The sequence below is a fragment of the Dendroctonus ponderosae genome, unplaced genomic scaffold (assembly GCF_020466585.1).
Source record: "Dendroctonus ponderosae isolate FM_Combo_2020 unplaced genomic scaffold, Dpon_F_20191213v2 Dpon_F_20191213_7, whole genome shotgun sequence".
In the NCBI taxonomy this organism is placed as follows: domain Eukaryota; kingdom Metazoa; phylum Arthropoda; class Insecta; order Coleoptera; family Curculionidae; genus Dendroctonus; species Dendroctonus ponderosae.
In genome coordinates, this window is record NW_026018916.1 from 3,487,743 (window position 1) to 3,503,620 (window position 15,878).

Sequence of the window (15,878 nt, forward strand, 5' to 3'; positions counted from 1 at the left end):
CCGTCCCGTTTTTGCTCATTTCTCGGAGGCAAAATGAGCAAGAACGCTCATTTGTACATCATTCTAGAGAGAAAGAAATGACCTTTTTAGAAAGTGAACCATGGATGGGGAAATGTTGGCAGTTTTCTCAAAAATGGCTTGAATTCAAGAAGTTTTAAATTTGCGTGGTTTTGTTTGAGTTGCAAAATCCACTTGAACATGACGCTGCTTTTTTCGAAGTTTCTCAAGAACCATTCGAGTCACAGAATTTGTTTTGACGTCGTTGTATAGAGAATGGAAAAGTCGATTCAGTCGTAACAACGTGAGTGAGGAAATTCGAGTAGTTTTGACACAGAAAGCGAAATTTGAATACCAGACACTTAGCTGCAAGATTATGCCAAAATTTCATGTTTTCCGTCCCGTTTTTGCTCATTTCTCGCACGCAAAATGAGCAAGAACGCTCATTTGTACATTATTCTAGAGAGAAATAAATGGCCTTTTTAGAAAGTGAACCATGGATGGGGAAATGTTGGCAGTTTTCTCAAAAAAGGCTTGAATTCAAGAAGTTTTAGATTTGCGTGTTTTTTTTTTGAGTTGCAAAATCCACTTGAACATGACGCTGCTTTTTCGTTTCTCAAGAACCATTCGAGCCACAGAATTCGTTTTGGCATCGTTGGATAGAGAATTGAATGGGGGGATCAACTCACCCCCCCTGGATCTGCCCTTGCAGGTATAACCGCGTGAAAAAAGTTAAAAATCAAAAGATAGATTTCAAAGTGAAATGCAGTGTGGACCCAAGAATATTGTACGCCTGAACTGAGGAAGTTGTTCATATTTTAACCTACGACATTTATGATAGTATTTACTCCGCGCATCTTAGGGACACCCTATAAATACTTGAACCTGGCTCGGACTTATCATCTTTCTTAGCCTTGAAACAAAGTGGAGATCTTGCAAAAATAGATACATTTGGAGAACAATTACTTTAACCTGAATAATGATAAAATTGACTGTAGAAAATTTCTCCCGTTTGTTCTATGCACACCCCTAAAAAATTAGCAAACATACGAACTTTGCCCATCTTCCATTGCATTTGGTTATTCAACATGTGACTGAATCTAATTCCGGTTTTGTATCCAGGCCGGAATTCAGCGAAAGTTTGTACAAAGTGGAAATATCAGAGGCCGTGCCAGTGGAAACGGAAATCTTAAAACTCCAAGCGACAGATAAGGATGAAAACGACCGACTGATTTACAGTTTCTATTCGGCCGAGAATGTTTTGTCGTTGAAAACCTTCAAGCTGGATTCCATTACCGGTAAATGCCTGAAGACTAATAAACCATTCAATTGTACGAACGATATTCCAGGCATAATAAGCCTGGCCACGAACCTGGACCGAGAGACTTTGAGTGAGCACATTCTCACTGTAATGGTGCGCGATGCTGGCACGCCTGCGAAGAAAAACCTGGCCAGAGTGCACGTTATTGTGCACGATCATAATGATCATGCCCCGCATTTCTCTGATAAGATCCTTGTAAGTTTGCAAGAAAATATCTGAACCAGGGCCTGTAAATCATGAGCGTTTGCAGGTGGGAAAGGTATACGAAACTGCATCGATTGGAAGCGTTGTCCTCAAAGCCCTAGCAGTCGACCATGATAAAGGCGAAAACGCCCGAATCACCTACACAATTGTATCAGGAAACGTCGGCAATGTCTTCAACATTGATCCTGATCTCGGTATGTCCATCCCAGGAAACGCCTGAGCTGTTGAATACTCTAGGAATTTTCAGGGACCATCAGCATAGCCAGGGAACTGGACCTGGCAAGCGCCTCAGAATACACTCTACATATTCGGGCTACTGATCATGGCCAGCCTCCTCTTTGGTCGACTGTCCCCGCCCATATTTCTTTGACCATGGCTGACAATGCTCCTCCCAGGTTAGCTGGAGCATCGGCATCGAAGGCCTTAACCAACCAACTGGCTCCTGTTTTAGGTTTGTGAATAAGGAAATTGCTGCAGAAATCTACGAAGATCAGCCGCTGGGCAGCTACGTGGCCCACTTGGACGTGCGAAGCATGTCCTCATTGCAATTTGAGATTCTGGACGGCAACAGCGGCGACAGCTTCATAATCAGTCCAAGTACCGGGGTGATTACCACTCAGAAGTACTTGGACTATGAGACCAATAAATTCTACAACTTATCTGTGATAGCCATCAATATGGTAAAACCTTGAAGGCTTTCGCCGGAAACTATGGCTAATCAACGGGTTTCTAGGCCTCGATATCAGCCACTTGCAACGTGATCATTCACATCCTGGACAAGAACGACAACGCTCCAGAGTTTCTTCAGCTGAAATACTTTGGCGTGATTAGCGAGGCGGCCCCAGTAACGTCTTTGGTGTTGACCAATTCCAGCAAACCGTTAGTGATTCGGGCTTTCGACGCGGACAGTGATCGGAACGCGCTGCTCAACTTCGATATCCAGGAGATTCTCCCGAGGACGTATTTCCAAATCGACTCCAACACTGGCGCGATCAGAACCCTGCGGCTCTTGGACCATGAGACTTTGCCCAAATTCAGTTTCCATGTACAGGTATGAAGCAAAAAATACACCAAGTCAGGGCTCTAGATCGGCAGGGATTTTTGCAGGTCTCAGATATGGGGAAGCCCAAGCTTTTTTCGGAGACGATTGCCACTGTCGATATCGAGGTGACGGACATAAACGATTGTCCGCCGATATTTTCCAGCCCTGTCTACAATGTGACCATTCTGCTGCCCTCTTACAAGAACGTGGCCGTTATTCAAGTGGACGCCGTCGATCCTGATAGCTCAGAAGGACAGTTTTTGAAATATGACATTATTGAAGGCAACAAGTTGGGTAAGTTGTAAGGTTTTGGTCTGAACACTTTAGTCTAAATTTTTGATATTCATTCAGGAGCTTTCAAGATCGACTCCCAAACTGGCATAATCACGTTAGTGGATCCAGAAAATCTGAAATCCTCAGCTTCATACAAGCTGCACGTCCGCGTTTCCGATGGAAAATTCTCGAACGTAGCCAAAGTCTACATCAGAGTGGACGAATCCGACAACAGCGGCCTGGTGTTCCAAAAGACCTTCTATGAGGGCACTATTATGGAGAATTCCACGAAAATTATCACCGTTTGCGTGGTGAATGTGCTCGGAAGCGCCTTGAACGAGCACATCGAATTCCGGATTCTTAATCCCACTGATATGTTTGCCATTGGGCCGACTTCAGGTAAGAGATAATGGTAAGTCCGGGGATCGGTCGGAGTTGAAAACATTGCCACTTAGGTGTGATCCGGACCACTGGGGCAAAATTCGATCGGGAAATGAAAGACAACTACCATCTGATAGTGGAAGCAAGAAGCAACTTGCCCTATCGGGAACGACCAAGAGTGGCGCATGTTATAGTGAATGTAACGGTTTTGGATATAAACGACAACTGTCCGATGTTCGTCAACTTGCCCTACTATGCTGTGGTATCCGTGGACGATGAAAAAGGATCGGTAAGAACACCCGAATGCCCTCGATCGGCTGGCTCACTTTTCCCTCCTAGGTGATCACCAAAGTCCATGCCATTGACCTGGATAGTTCAGATAACGGTGAAGTCCGATATGAGCTGATTAAGGGCCATGGTGAGCTGTTCAAAGTGCAAAGAGAGTCGGGCGATATAGAAATTAAACAAAACCTGGAAGGCCACAACAGAGAATACGAGCTCCTAATCGCCGCCTATGACAAAGGTACTAATCACGATAAGTTGGGCCGTTGTTATTCAATGGAAGAGCAATTGCAGGAATAACACCCTGTCGCACCGATGTTAAGGTCCACATAAAGGTCATCGACCGATCAATGCCGGTGTTCAAAAAACAATTCTACTCGGAAATGGTGCCCGAAAACGTCGAATTGCACTCTCCATTGTCCATTTCCATTGAAGCCGAATCGCCTTTGTCGAGGAAGTTAATTTACAGTATTGTGCGAGGCAACGAGCTGGAAGAATTCACGCTTGATTTTAATACTGGTAAGTGCCACTCACTTAACCGTTTGTCTTGTTTAAACCCACATTTTTCCCTGAAATGTTAGAACTATACGAAACTGGTTAGTAGAGCATTGATCTTGATTTGCAAAAAATATGAGCAAACACTTAAATCGAGTTTTACTATTTAGTGACATCGCTGCGCTCATTTCGAGCTAAGACCAGAACTGGGAACCTTAGGGAATTTCTAGCTTACGTTTTAAATTCCAATGGTGCCCCTAAAGGTATTCTAGTGTGCGGTGTGAGATTTCCCTGTAGGATTTAACCGTTCAGTTTTTTTAATTAAGTCACTCAGTACCCAGATTGGCCTAATTAACTTTAAGGAGTGGTGTTGGATTTTCCGATTTAACTATATTAACATTAATATGGCACGTTGTAATATTTCAAGGGGCTGCTGAAGGCCCCCAGTAATAGCACAGTCTCGTTTTTAGCAGCCTCATTTGGAATCATTAAAACAGTTAATTTGACTGAACAACATTGACAAAACAACCCTACATTAACTCTAATGTAAAGACTTAAGAGCCTACTCTCTAAAATCCGAATTATTAATAAATCCCTTGTTTTTCGCAGCTCCAGAGAGTAACAATGGGCCTTGTGAGTATTAGTCTTAAATTTATTTGAGCTTTTGCTTTGTTTCATTGAGACCAGCTATTGTGTGTTTTGTATTATTAGACGCATGAACCCGACCACTTATCTCTTTTCTCCTCAATATTGAATATTCAAACAATGCCGAAATGGGACTGGAAGTCTAATTTTAAAGTTACAGGAATTGATTTCGGTCATTTTAATTCATTAAACTTTGTCGATGTTGGTAATTTACCTCTCGCTTTGCCCCCGCTGTTGTAAACAAAAGAGATAATGTGGATCGAAGATAAATTTCCTTTCTTGTCTAACACTAATACCGCATTTTTGCTTTTCTAACCCACGCGCTAACCGCATGAGACCTTATTAGAAAACTTTACTAATTTTAGGGAACTTTTGCCTGTTTTTCTCTAATGTTAGTTGGAAAGGTGGTGTAGATAAATTCCTTTTTAGATTAGTGAGAGAGATTTTCAATCCCCGCGACTTGCCACGTAGAAAAGAAAATGCCCAACTGTTCATATTCCAATTGTAGATATATTTGTTAAAAACCGCTGAAGGCAATTGATATTTTTAATATTCGGTTTCTCGTTTTCCTTCACTGCATTTTAGACAAGCAAACTTACGAATTTAATCGAAATTGTTTAAAAATGATGTTAATTAATTTATATTTAATTCATATTGCTCCTTTTGTCTATATTCCACGCTTTAACCATAATTTAAAGCACAACTGTTAGTATTTTCAACAGCCTAGATTCAAGAAATTAATTAATTAATTGAACTTGTTTAAAAACTCGCCACCTGCATCGGTCTGAACTATTCAGTTTTGTTGTCGTTTTAATTTTTGTAGGTTCACTTTATATCTTGCCCATTTCACCTCTGATTAAATTCAACAGCTTTCCCTTCCACATTAGCTAACTGATAGAAGTTGGTTCATCGGCGCTTTTCCTCCTCGTGAAAATTCCAAGCTGCTTGAAAATATTGATTTGCCCACAGTTGAACTCTTTTTGGTTTACTTTTATACACGTTTCCTCATTCTTGAATCCTCGCGGTTTCCAAAATTGAATTTATTATATTTTTAGGTGTCATTTCCGTTGTGGACGAGCTGGACTTTGAACAGACCCCCCAATACGAGCTTCTAATACGGGCAACTGATTCCGTGTCCGGAGTGTATGCAGAAGTGCCAGTAAGTGGAAACCATATCAAAATGAACCAAAAATCCTGTTCAAAAACGGCCACTGAAATGTTTAAAATAACCCTTTCAGGTATCGATAGTTCTAACGGATGTTAATGACTGCCCGCCTGAGTTTAGTCAAGAATATTACAACATTTCGGTATCAGAGGCTGCTCAGTTCGGCTCCCACGTCCTAACAGTGGTCGCTCACGATAATGATACAGGAATTAATCAAGATATAACCTACTCGATCCAAAAGGATAAGGACAACAATGCCACTGACTACTTTTACATTGATAAGCTGGAAGGAAAGATCTTTTTAAAGCAGAGTTTGGACCATGAAATGGCCAGCGAACATCATTTTGAGGTCATTGCTACCGACCAAGGGGTGCCCAGCTTGAACACCACTGCTCATGTATGGGTTACAGGTAAAGGCGTGTAAATTGCCACTATTTCCATTTGTGTGCAAATAAATGTTTTAGTACTGGACATGAACGATAATCCTCCAAAGTTCGAGCTCTCCTCATATTCCTGCGGCTTGTCGGTTTCCTCCAAACGAGACCAGTTTGTTACGATCGTAAAGGCCAGTGATCTGGATGATATTGACCAGGACAGTCTGAAATACACCATGGTGGCTGGCAATGAGCAACAAACCTTTTCAATGGACCCGAACACCGGAATTATTTCATTGGGTACAATTTTCTGTTTTTTTTTATCCCACATATTAATTGTTTTCAAATTTCAGTCAATTTAGCCAACTTCGGAAACCAACAGATGATGCTGCTGAATGTATCAGTGAGCGATGGGGTTTACACGAACTTCGCCAGACTCAAAGTGGAACTTATTCCGGCTAATCTACATCCGCCCAAGTTTAGGGATGTCATTGTCGGTAAGACTAACACATAATTTAATGTGAATCAAATAGTAATTTTTTTCTGATTTTAGACGTAGCTGTGTTTGAAAATCGCATGCCTGGAGTGTTGGTAGCAATAGTAAATGCGACCGATTTGGATTTTGGCGAATTCGGAACCATCACCTATAGCATCCATTCGGATTTGCTTAGTGAAACTTTCAGCATCGATGCAAGCAGCGGAAAAATAACCACCAAAACTATGTATGTGAACGTTTGAAAACGAATCTTGGGATTCATTTTGGTTTTTTTCCGGGCAGTTTGGATCGTGAGAAGCAGAAACAGTACGAGATTCCAGTGATGGCAACAGATGGAGGAGGACTAAGCGACTTTTTGACCGTAAGAGTGAAGGTCTTGGACGAAAACGACAATGCCCCCAGATTTTTGCTCAAGGAGTATAAAATCTGCATTGCTTCAAACTTGACAACGGGGGTTACATTCTCTAAGGTGAGTGGAGCAGCTGAAGAAGGAATTTTACTTGAAACCTCATCATTTATTGCAATTTTCCAGATCAAAGCCACTGATGCGGATGAAGGCCCGGCAGCCCAATTGGAGTATTCAATTTACGAGAGGAAATCATCGGAAGTCGCCAATATTTTTGGTATCAATCCATCTACAGGGGAATTGTTTCTCATTAGAAATGTCAATCAATGGGGTAAGCCGCAAAACCTTGGAGATTTTGATTTTTCCATTATGCGAATATGTATTTATTGGTGTGAACGACAACGATATACATAAAGCTTTCCAACGAAAAAGTTCCATATGCATTTGTACAGTATTTACTGCATAAGATAGAAGATATCGTCGGTTGATCGTGGCAGCTCAAAAACCGCTCAAAATTGGTCAACAAATTTCATTAATTCGGTTCCCGAATGCCTAAAGCATTTTCAAATCAGCTCATTGTATTATTCGCTTCCTTGCTTCCAGAATTAATGTTTTTTGGAAAAATCGACTTCGCCCCCTTTGAAATTTTCGGCCAAAATTCAAAAATTCATATGCATGTTTTTTGAACTCAATAGATTATCTCCGACCTAAAAAGCTCCTCAATGTGTATTTTCTTGGGTGGGTTTATGAAAAAGCAAAAATGGTCGGTTAGAGATCGGAAACGCTGAAAAAGTACTTAAAATTTGCAAAATTATCGATTTTATCGGATATCGAACTTCCAGTGCGTTTTTCAGTGAGTTCACTCGGTTTCAAATAATAAGGAGGAATTAATTGATTAAAGATAGAAAACTCGAAAACTAAACAAAAATCTCGGTTATTTCGGATCTCAAACTTGTAGAGTTTTCAATGAGCTGATTGGATTTCTGGTCGCCTTGAAATAAAAATTGAGAGATTTGATATTTTTAAAAAAATCGACCCTATGAAATTTTCGGTTCGGTCAAAATTCAAAAAATTAACATGCAAGTTTTTAGAGTTCAATCGATTGTTTCGACCCAAGAGGGTTTTTTGCCCAATGAGCATATTTAAAGTGTTTTGGTATAAAATAAGAAAGAAATGCTCGTTTAAAGATAGGAAACGCTCAAAAAGTACCTAAAATGTCCCCAAAATATCGATTATTTAGGATTTGAAATCTATTGCGTTTTTCAATGAGCGCGTTGCATTTCTCGCTTTTTTTAGATAAAAATGCGGCAGAATTCGCATCACTGAGAAAACTGATATTTTTAGAAAAATTCAACCTCTGCCCCTTATTAGTTTCTGCATTCAATCGGGCAAAAATTTATTTTCCACGACGGCCACTAGTTCTTTCGACAATTTTATTTCTCTGGTGAATAATCGAACGGTTCAAGCAATCGAAAAATCCACCTTCTTTCCCATTTACTAAGCAACAAATGCACATTTCAGTGGGAGAAGTGTTCCAGTTCTTTGTCCGAGCAACCGACAAAGGAAAACCGGAAAAACACAGCGACCTGCCAGTGGTTATTCTCATTATGGGCGCATCCGATTTTCCTCCGACTTTTGAGCGAAAAGAAAGCAAATTCTTCCTATCGGAAAACTCGGCCACTGGAACGGTGATTACCAAACTAAAAGTCTTCTCTAATGTGTCCGTTAACTTTGAGATTGGTAAGTTTTTCAATTGGCAAGCTCGGATACTAGCTAATGTTTGTTGCTTGCAGTGTCGGACTCGGAAGAAAATCCGCAATTTTCCATCGATGGCCAAGGCCAGGTGGTGTTGGCGCGGCCATTGAATTTTGAAAAACAACCAACCCATCTGATTGGTGTGCTGGCTTTAACCGATAGCAGCCCTCCGCTATCAGCGCTGGCTGAAATTGTCCTGCAGGTGCAGGACGAGAACGATCATGCCCCGATATTCGAAAACAGCACCTACAAGCTCATTTTGGCGGAGAATGTGCCTGAAGGATCCTCGATAATGAAGCGTACGATTTTTATTTCGCTTTAAATACCCATGGACTAATTCGAGGATTTTCAGTTATCGCCCACGATGAAGATCAGGGAAGCAACGGCGAAGTAAGATACAGCTTCACGTCGGAAAATTCGGAAATAGTCGACTATTTCGCTATAGACACTCACACTGGATGGCTGAGCACGTTGGTTAAACTGGACAAAGAGACCAGGCCAGAATACAAGTTTTATGTCACGGCCACTGATAATGGAAATCCAAAGCATTCCACTCGAACCTCTGTGAGTTTAACAGCACCAATAATAACATAAGATTGTGAATATTTGTTATTTGTGTTTTTTTTTAGGTCACAATTAAATTAAAAGACTACAACGACAGCCCGACGCTTTTCAAAGAAAAGCTTTATCAATCCAGTGTTAAGGAGGACGCTCTGCCTGGAACTGTTCTTCTAACCCTAACCACCACAGATTTGGATAGCGATTTGTCCACTCCGGTAGAATTTTATATTATCGCAGGTAATTGCTTAAGGAATAACTCATTTAACCCAAATTGATCAAATTGTGGTTTAGGTGACCCAAGCTCGCAGTTCCAAATTCGCCAAACTGGAGAATTATACGTTGCAAAAAGTCTGGATCGAGAAAAACTGGCTACTTACAACCTAAACATTTTGGTAACTGACGGCCTTTTTACCGATACAACCAAGGTTACCGTGATGGTGCTCGATGCAAATGGTAAGAACTTACTTTATTATATGGAAGACTTGTTATGTTGAGTCGGAAATTTGGACAATTTTTGTGGAAATGAAGCGAATTGAGTTTAGAAGTTTATACTTAAAGAAACGACTCACCTTTAGAATTCACGCTGGGGAACATGCAAACAAAAAATAAATATTACAAGCACTTCATTTTTAGATAATCCTCCGTACTGCTTGAAATACCGTTATCGACAAGTCCTATCAGAAGGCATTTTGCCTGGATCTTTCGTACTTTCCGTCTTGGCAAGTGACGCTGATGGTCCAGAACATTCAAAGTTAAAATATGTTTTATCAGGTAATAATTAATAGATTTCAAACGATTGAATCAGACTTGGCGCTTATTTTTCAAATATTCTCGCAGGTGATGGATCGGAAAGCTTCTTCTTAGATAAAAACACCGGAGATTTGAAAACGATCATGTACTTGGACCGAGAAAATCAATCCAAATATATGTTAACCGCTCACGTACACGACAAAGAGCATTCGACCTGGGAATGTTCCTCGCAAATTGAGTTGGTTATTTCCGATCTAAACGATAATCCACCGGTAAGTATTCATTCAGAACGCCCTAGTTTTCGAAGAATGTTTAGTGCATCAATCGATCAGAGTTTATTGCCAGTTCATAATCACACGCAACATCAAGTCAAATAATTTTTTTTAAACTTTTCAAAAAGGAAAACGACATTTTCCTGGAGCCACCAGGATAATAATAATCTTAAATGAAAAGGAAATTAGAACTGTTATAAATTCTTAAATTCTGGTGGTTGTAAATGTTCATCATTGTGCGAGTGATCTTTGAAAAAACCCACATGTCTTTCCTCTTCTAACTGCAACCCCCAATTGAACCTGATGATAACAGTTTCAAACAATTTCCAGCTATTCAGCCTACCGTATTACTCAGTAGCCCTTCCAGAAGACGTTGAAGTCGGCACTTTAGTAACAAAAATTCACGCTACCGATGCCGACATTGGCATCAACCGAAAGATCAAATACTCCTTTATTGACTCATTTAACGATCACTTTCTGATGGCCTCTGAGAGTGGAATTGTGACGCTGGCAAAGCCTCTGGATCGGGAAATTAGGGCGATGTACAACCTGACTGTCCAGGCTGTGGATCAGGGAACACCGCAACTTTCCAGTATCGCCAGTTTGATCGTGAATGTTCAGGATATCAATGATAATCCGCCAGAGTTTGCCAACAAGTACTACTTTGCTACTGTTCCAGAAATCGATGCCATTGGTAAGTGCAAATTTACAAAATCCTTTTAGTTGTGTGTTTTGTCTTAACTTTGGGGTCCTTGATGAAAACAAAAATTCGTATCTATTGTATGTTAAAAATGAACAAATTTGATTTTTTCTATTGACTTAAGAAGCTGCCGAATAGCGAATATAAAAGTTCTGGGTCGATAATAAGGAAGATATCGTCCGTTGAAGATTGCGACCGCTCAAAAACCGTTCAAAATAGACAGAAAATGTTGATTATTTGGGAATTGGAAAGGTCCCGGTGTCTTTTAATTAGCTCGTTGCATGCCTTGGCTCTTTCCGATGAAAATGATGTCTCAGTCGAGGTATTTGGAGAAACATAAATTTTTTGGAAAAAACGACCTCATTACCCCGAAAACGACCCCCTTATGAAATTTTTGGCCAAAAATCAAAATTTCACAATCGTGTTTTTTGCCCTTATTGGATTGTTTCCGACCTAAGAAATTTTTTGGAAAAATCAAAAAACAGAAAATGTTGATTATTTGGGAACTGGAAGGCCCCGGTGTCTCTTAATTAGCTCGTTGCATTCCTTGTCTCTTTCCGATGAAAATGATGTATCAGTCGGCGTATTTTGCGAAAGTTGAATTTTTTGGAAAAATCGACCTCATGAAATTTCGACCTAAGAAGCTGCCTAATAGTGAATATAAAAGTTGTGGGTCGATAATAAGGAAGATGTCGTCCATTGAAAATTGCGACCGCCCAAAAACCGTTCAAAATAGACAGAAATTGTTGATTATTTGGGAACTGGAAAGGCCCCGGTGTCTTTTAATTAGCTCGTTGCATTCCTTGGCTCTTTCCGGTGAAAATGATGTATCAGTCGAGGTATTTTGAGAAAGTTGAATTTTTTGGAAAAATCGACCTCATGAAATTTTGACCCTTATGAAATTTTCGACCAAAAATCAAAATTTCACAATCGTGTTTTTTGCCCTTATTGGATTGTTTCTGACCTAAGAAGCTGCCCAATAGCGAATATAAAAGTTGTGGGTCGAAAATAAGGAAGATATCGTCCGTTGAAGATTGCGACCACTCAAAAACCGTTCAAAATAGACAGAAAATTTTGATTATTTGGGAACTGGAAGGCCTCGGTGTCTCTTAATTAGCTCGTTGCATTCCTTGTCTCTTTCCGATGAAAATGATGTATCAGTCGAGGTATTTTGAGAAAGTTGAATTTTTTTGGAAAAAACGACCTCATGAAATTTTGACCCTTATGAAATTTTCGACCAAAAATCAAAATTTCACAATCGTATTTTTTGCCCTCATTGGATTGTTTTCGACCTAAGAAGCTGCCTAATAGTGAATATAAAAGTTGTGGGTCGATAATAGGGAAGATGTCGTCCGTTGAAGATTGCGACCGCGCAAAAACCGTTCAAAATAGACAGAAATTGTTGATTATTTGGGAACTGGAAAGGCCCCGGTGTCTTTTAATTAGCTCGTTGCATTCCTTGGCTCTTTCCGGTGAAAATGATGTATCAGTCGAGGTATTTTGAGAAAGTTGAATTTTTTTGGAAAAAACGACCTCATACCTTATGAAATTTTCGACCAAAAATCAAAATTTCACAATTGTGTTTTTTGCCCTTATTGGATTGTTTCCGACCTAAGAAGCTGCCGAATAGCGAATATAAAAGTTGTGGGTCGATAATAAGGAAGATAACGTCCGTTGAAGATTGCGACCGCGCAAAAACCGTTGAAAATAGACAGAAAATGTTGATTATTTGGGAACTGGAAAGGCCCCGGTGTCTTTTAATTAGCTCGTTGCATTCCTTGGCTCTTTCCGATGAAAATGATGTATCAGTCGAGGTATTTTGAGAAACTTGAATTTTTTGGAAAAAACGACCTCATACCTTATGAAATTTTCGACCAAAAAAATAAAAATTTCACAACCGTGTTTTTTGCCCTCATTGAATTGTCCCCGACCTAAGAAGCAGCCCAAGTAACAATTTTTCTTCCTTTCATTCATTCACAGGTACTGAAGTAGTACGAGTTCAGGCCACATCGGAAGACATCGGAGCCAATGCGGAAGTTTACTACTCAATCATCGGCGGCAATGAACACAAGAAGTTCGCCATCAACAACAAAAGTGGCGTGATCACCATTGCTGATATGTTGGATTTCGAGCGTGCCAAGGATTACTTTTTGACCATACAAGCGATTGGTAAGTTCCCTTGTGTCCTCCTGGTTGCTTCTAATGATGGTTCAAACCTCCAGACGGAGGAATACCGCCGCTGAGCAATGTGGCCACTGTAAACATCAGTGTAACCGATTGCAACGATAATGCTCCGGTGTTTTCGCAAGGATCATACAGCGCGAGAGTTCGGGAAGATATCCAGATTGGCGGCCAAGTCGTACAAGTGCGTAGATACCCGGTCGGTTTGGTTAATCTGGGGCGTAACGGTGTCTTTTCCAGATTACTGCTATCGATATAGATGGCGAAGAGAATGCCAAAGTGTCCTACTCAATTGTGAGCGGTGACAATTTGAATCAATTCTCAATCGATCCCAAATCTGGGCATGTAACGGTTGCAGCGCCCTTGGACAGGGAAACTATTTCCAGCTATTTGCTGGAAATTTTGGCCAAAGACAACGGCCTTCCAGTTCTATCGCGCCAAACTACGCTGAGCATTGAAATAGCCGATGCTAACGATAATCCGCCAACGTTTTCACAGCCAAATTACACCGCAGTTATCCAGGAAAACAAGCCGCTGGGTAAGCATTATCTAATTGCGCTGCATGGATAAAAATTATTGAAATTTTTTCCATTTAGGACATTCAATATTGCAATTCAAAATCACCGACGGGGATATTGTGCCGAATACCGTTCCTTATACGTTCGATATCCGGGTGGGCAACGATGGCAATTCTTTCCGTCTGGATCAAGACGGTAATTTGCGAACTGCTGCGAAGTTTAACCATAAAATTCGCAATAACTATTTGTTGCAAATTCGGGTGTTTGATAATGGAAGTCCGCCGTTGTATTCCGATACTTGGGTAAGATAAGTTTTATTGCAGGCAATTTGACCGGTCTTTATTGACTGCGTCTGGCAAGGCATTTCAACTGCAGCTGAAAAACTACTTCGTTTATCGCATTTACAGGTTCTGGTTAAAGTAATCGAAGAATCCCAATACCCTCCAATAATAACTCCTTTGGAAATCACCATAAACTCCTACCTGGACGAGTACCCAGGCAGCATTATAGGCAAAGTGTACGCGAACGATCAAGATCAGTATGACACTCTCACATATGCGCTCTATCCAACGGTTGGAATCGCCTATCCAACACACGAATTATTCCAAATTAACCGGTAAGTTGCAGGAAATTTCCAATAAACAAGCTTTGCCAATCGTGTACCGTTTAAGTTCGGATGGCACCTTGACAGCCTTACCGCGCTTGGATGTGGGCGAATATCGACTCAACGTTTCGGTGACCGATGGGAAGTTCTTCACCCATAGTATTGTGAAGATCAATGTGGAAATCCTCACGGACACCATGCTGGAAAACTCCGTGGGAATTCGCTTTAGGGACGTTAGCCCAGAAGCCTTCATTTTGAGCCATAAAAAAGGTGATCTTTAGCAACCAAAATAAGTCCTCATAACTCCAATTCTTCTCCTTGCAGGTTTCGTGAAATCGATTAAAAACGCCATGAGCTGCAAGCTGAAAGACATTGTCATCATCAGCGTGCAACCTTCGCGGGATGAAGACCTGCTAAGAGCCAAAAGGCATCTAAATGAAACGATGAACGCGAACCAATTTGAGAGGTAACGACGATTTTGGACAATTATTGGTTTTCTAACATTCATAATTTCAAAGAGCCAAACGCTACATACATCAAGACCTAGACGTGCTTTTTACGGTCCGCAAGCCAGACAAGGGCTTCTACTCATCAGATTCCATCAGAAAAGCAATCAGCGACAATCTAGAAGAACTAGAAGAAAGCACCAAGCTAGTAGTGGAGGAAATAATCAGGCCAAAGTGCAACAATAAGTACTGCATGTACGGGATATGCCAGGATCACTTTACACTGAACACCGCTACCATTGATCCAGTTTCCACTGATGTGACCAGTTTCGTCTCGCCAATGCATCGGCAGAAGTTGGACTGTTTGTGCAAAGAAGGTGGATAATCTTGATCTTTCTCCAACCGAATGGAATAAATCTAATTTTAATCAAATGCAGGATATGGAGGCGATCGATGTGACACAATAGTGAACGAATGCGCCCGAGAACCCTGCCCAATCTTCAAGCTTTGCGTTCCAGACGCTTCTCAAACAGGATATTCCTGCCAATGTCCTGAAGGATTCGCAGGCCCATCTTGCGACGTTGATATATCCAAATGCCACGACCAGAACTGCTATATTGCAAGAAACCCGATATCTTTCAGTGGGAAAAGTTATTCTCAGTATCGAATAATCAACAAGAAGTCGATCGAAGACCAGCTCAGCCTAAGCTTAAGAGTTAGAACCATACAACCAACAGGTAAGCGAACTGGGGATGTCCACATATCCGTTGCACTCAACCATGCTTTCTTAAGATAAACATTTAAAAACAAACAGATTAGAACAAAACATACTGACCAAAGCAAGCCTCTATAAATATTCAATAATTATAGGCGACTTTAATTTGAACAAAAACGAAACAGCTTCAAAGATTTTTACAAAATTCGGACTTTATAAAACAGCACACCCCACCAACTTTTCTGATGCCCGAAAATCCGGATTCAACACCGGACGTTCTACTGTACACAAGAAACTTAACGAACACCATCAACAACATAAACTTAACCAACGAACTTGGATCCGACCACCTGGC

The 15,878-nt window shown here is 40.8% G+C and overlaps 1 protein-coding gene across 10 annotated transcripts in view; it reads left to right on the forward strand.

The window, feature by feature from the left end:
* The window catches only part of LOC109546218 (fat-like cadherin-related tumor suppressor homolog), a 174,985-nt gene that overhangs the window by 150,567 nt on the left and 8,540 nt on the right, over window positions 1-15,878 (forward strand). For 7 of the 10 annotated variants that reach the window (XM_048668445.1, XM_048668444.1, XM_048668443.1 and 4 more), the window contains 36 exons: window positions 1,120-1,295; window positions 1,347-1,513; window positions 1,569-1,716; window positions 1,770-1,917; window positions 1,974-2,202; window positions 2,256-2,573; window positions 2,630-2,858; window positions 2,916-3,236; window positions 3,293-3,507; window positions 3,558-3,741; window positions 3,795-4,019; window positions 4,605-4,628; window positions 5,696-5,799; window positions 5,879-6,215; window positions 6,270-6,479; window positions 6,533-6,676; window positions 6,733-6,901; window positions 6,958-7,144; window positions 7,208-7,352; window positions 8,543-8,761; window positions 8,815-9,075; window positions 9,129-9,340; window positions 9,406-9,574; window positions 9,629-9,790; window positions 9,971-10,108; window positions 10,175-10,359; window positions 10,690-11,053; window positions 13,040-13,228; window positions 13,282-13,424; window positions 13,481-13,778; window positions 13,837-14,060; window positions 14,166-14,374; window positions 14,430-14,632; window positions 14,687-14,828; window positions 14,881-15,185; window positions 15,246-15,545. In XM_048668445.1, the coding sequence (XP_048524402.1) occupies window positions 1,120-1,295; window positions 1,347-1,513; window positions 1,569-1,716; window positions 1,770-1,917; window positions 1,974-2,202; window positions 2,256-2,573; window positions 2,630-2,858; window positions 2,916-3,236; window positions 3,293-3,507; window positions 3,558-3,741; window positions 3,795-4,019; window positions 4,605-4,628; window positions 5,696-5,799; window positions 5,879-6,215; window positions 6,270-6,479; window positions 6,533-6,676; window positions 6,733-6,901; window positions 6,958-7,144; window positions 7,208-7,352; window positions 8,543-8,761; window positions 8,815-9,075; window positions 9,129-9,340; window positions 9,406-9,574; window positions 9,629-9,790; window positions 9,971-10,108; window positions 10,175-10,359; window positions 10,690-11,053; window positions 13,040-13,228; window positions 13,282-13,424; window positions 13,481-13,778; window positions 13,837-14,060; window positions 14,166-14,374; window positions 14,430-14,632; window positions 14,687-14,828; window positions 14,881-15,185; window positions 15,246-15,545 (7,403 nt within the window). The remainder of the gene's footprint in view (window positions 1-1,119; window positions 1,296-1,346; window positions 1,514-1,568; window positions 1,717-1,769; window positions 1,918-1,973; window positions 2,203-2,255; window positions 2,574-2,629; window positions 2,859-2,915; window positions 3,237-3,292; window positions 3,508-3,557; window positions 3,742-3,794; window positions 4,020-4,604; window positions 4,629-5,695; window positions 5,800-5,878; window positions 6,216-6,269; window positions 6,480-6,532; window positions 6,677-6,732; window positions 6,902-6,957; window positions 7,145-7,207; window positions 7,353-8,542; window positions 8,762-8,814; window positions 9,076-9,128; window positions 9,341-9,405; window positions 9,575-9,628; window positions 9,791-9,970; window positions 10,109-10,174; window positions 10,360-10,689; window positions 11,054-13,039; window positions 13,229-13,281; window positions 13,425-13,480; window positions 13,779-13,836; window positions 14,061-14,165; window positions 14,375-14,429; window positions 14,633-14,686; window positions 14,829-14,880; window positions 15,186-15,245; window positions 15,546-15,878) is intronic. The other 3 variants (XM_048668446.1, XM_048668450.1, XM_019917095.2) reach the window with 1 other exon arrangement.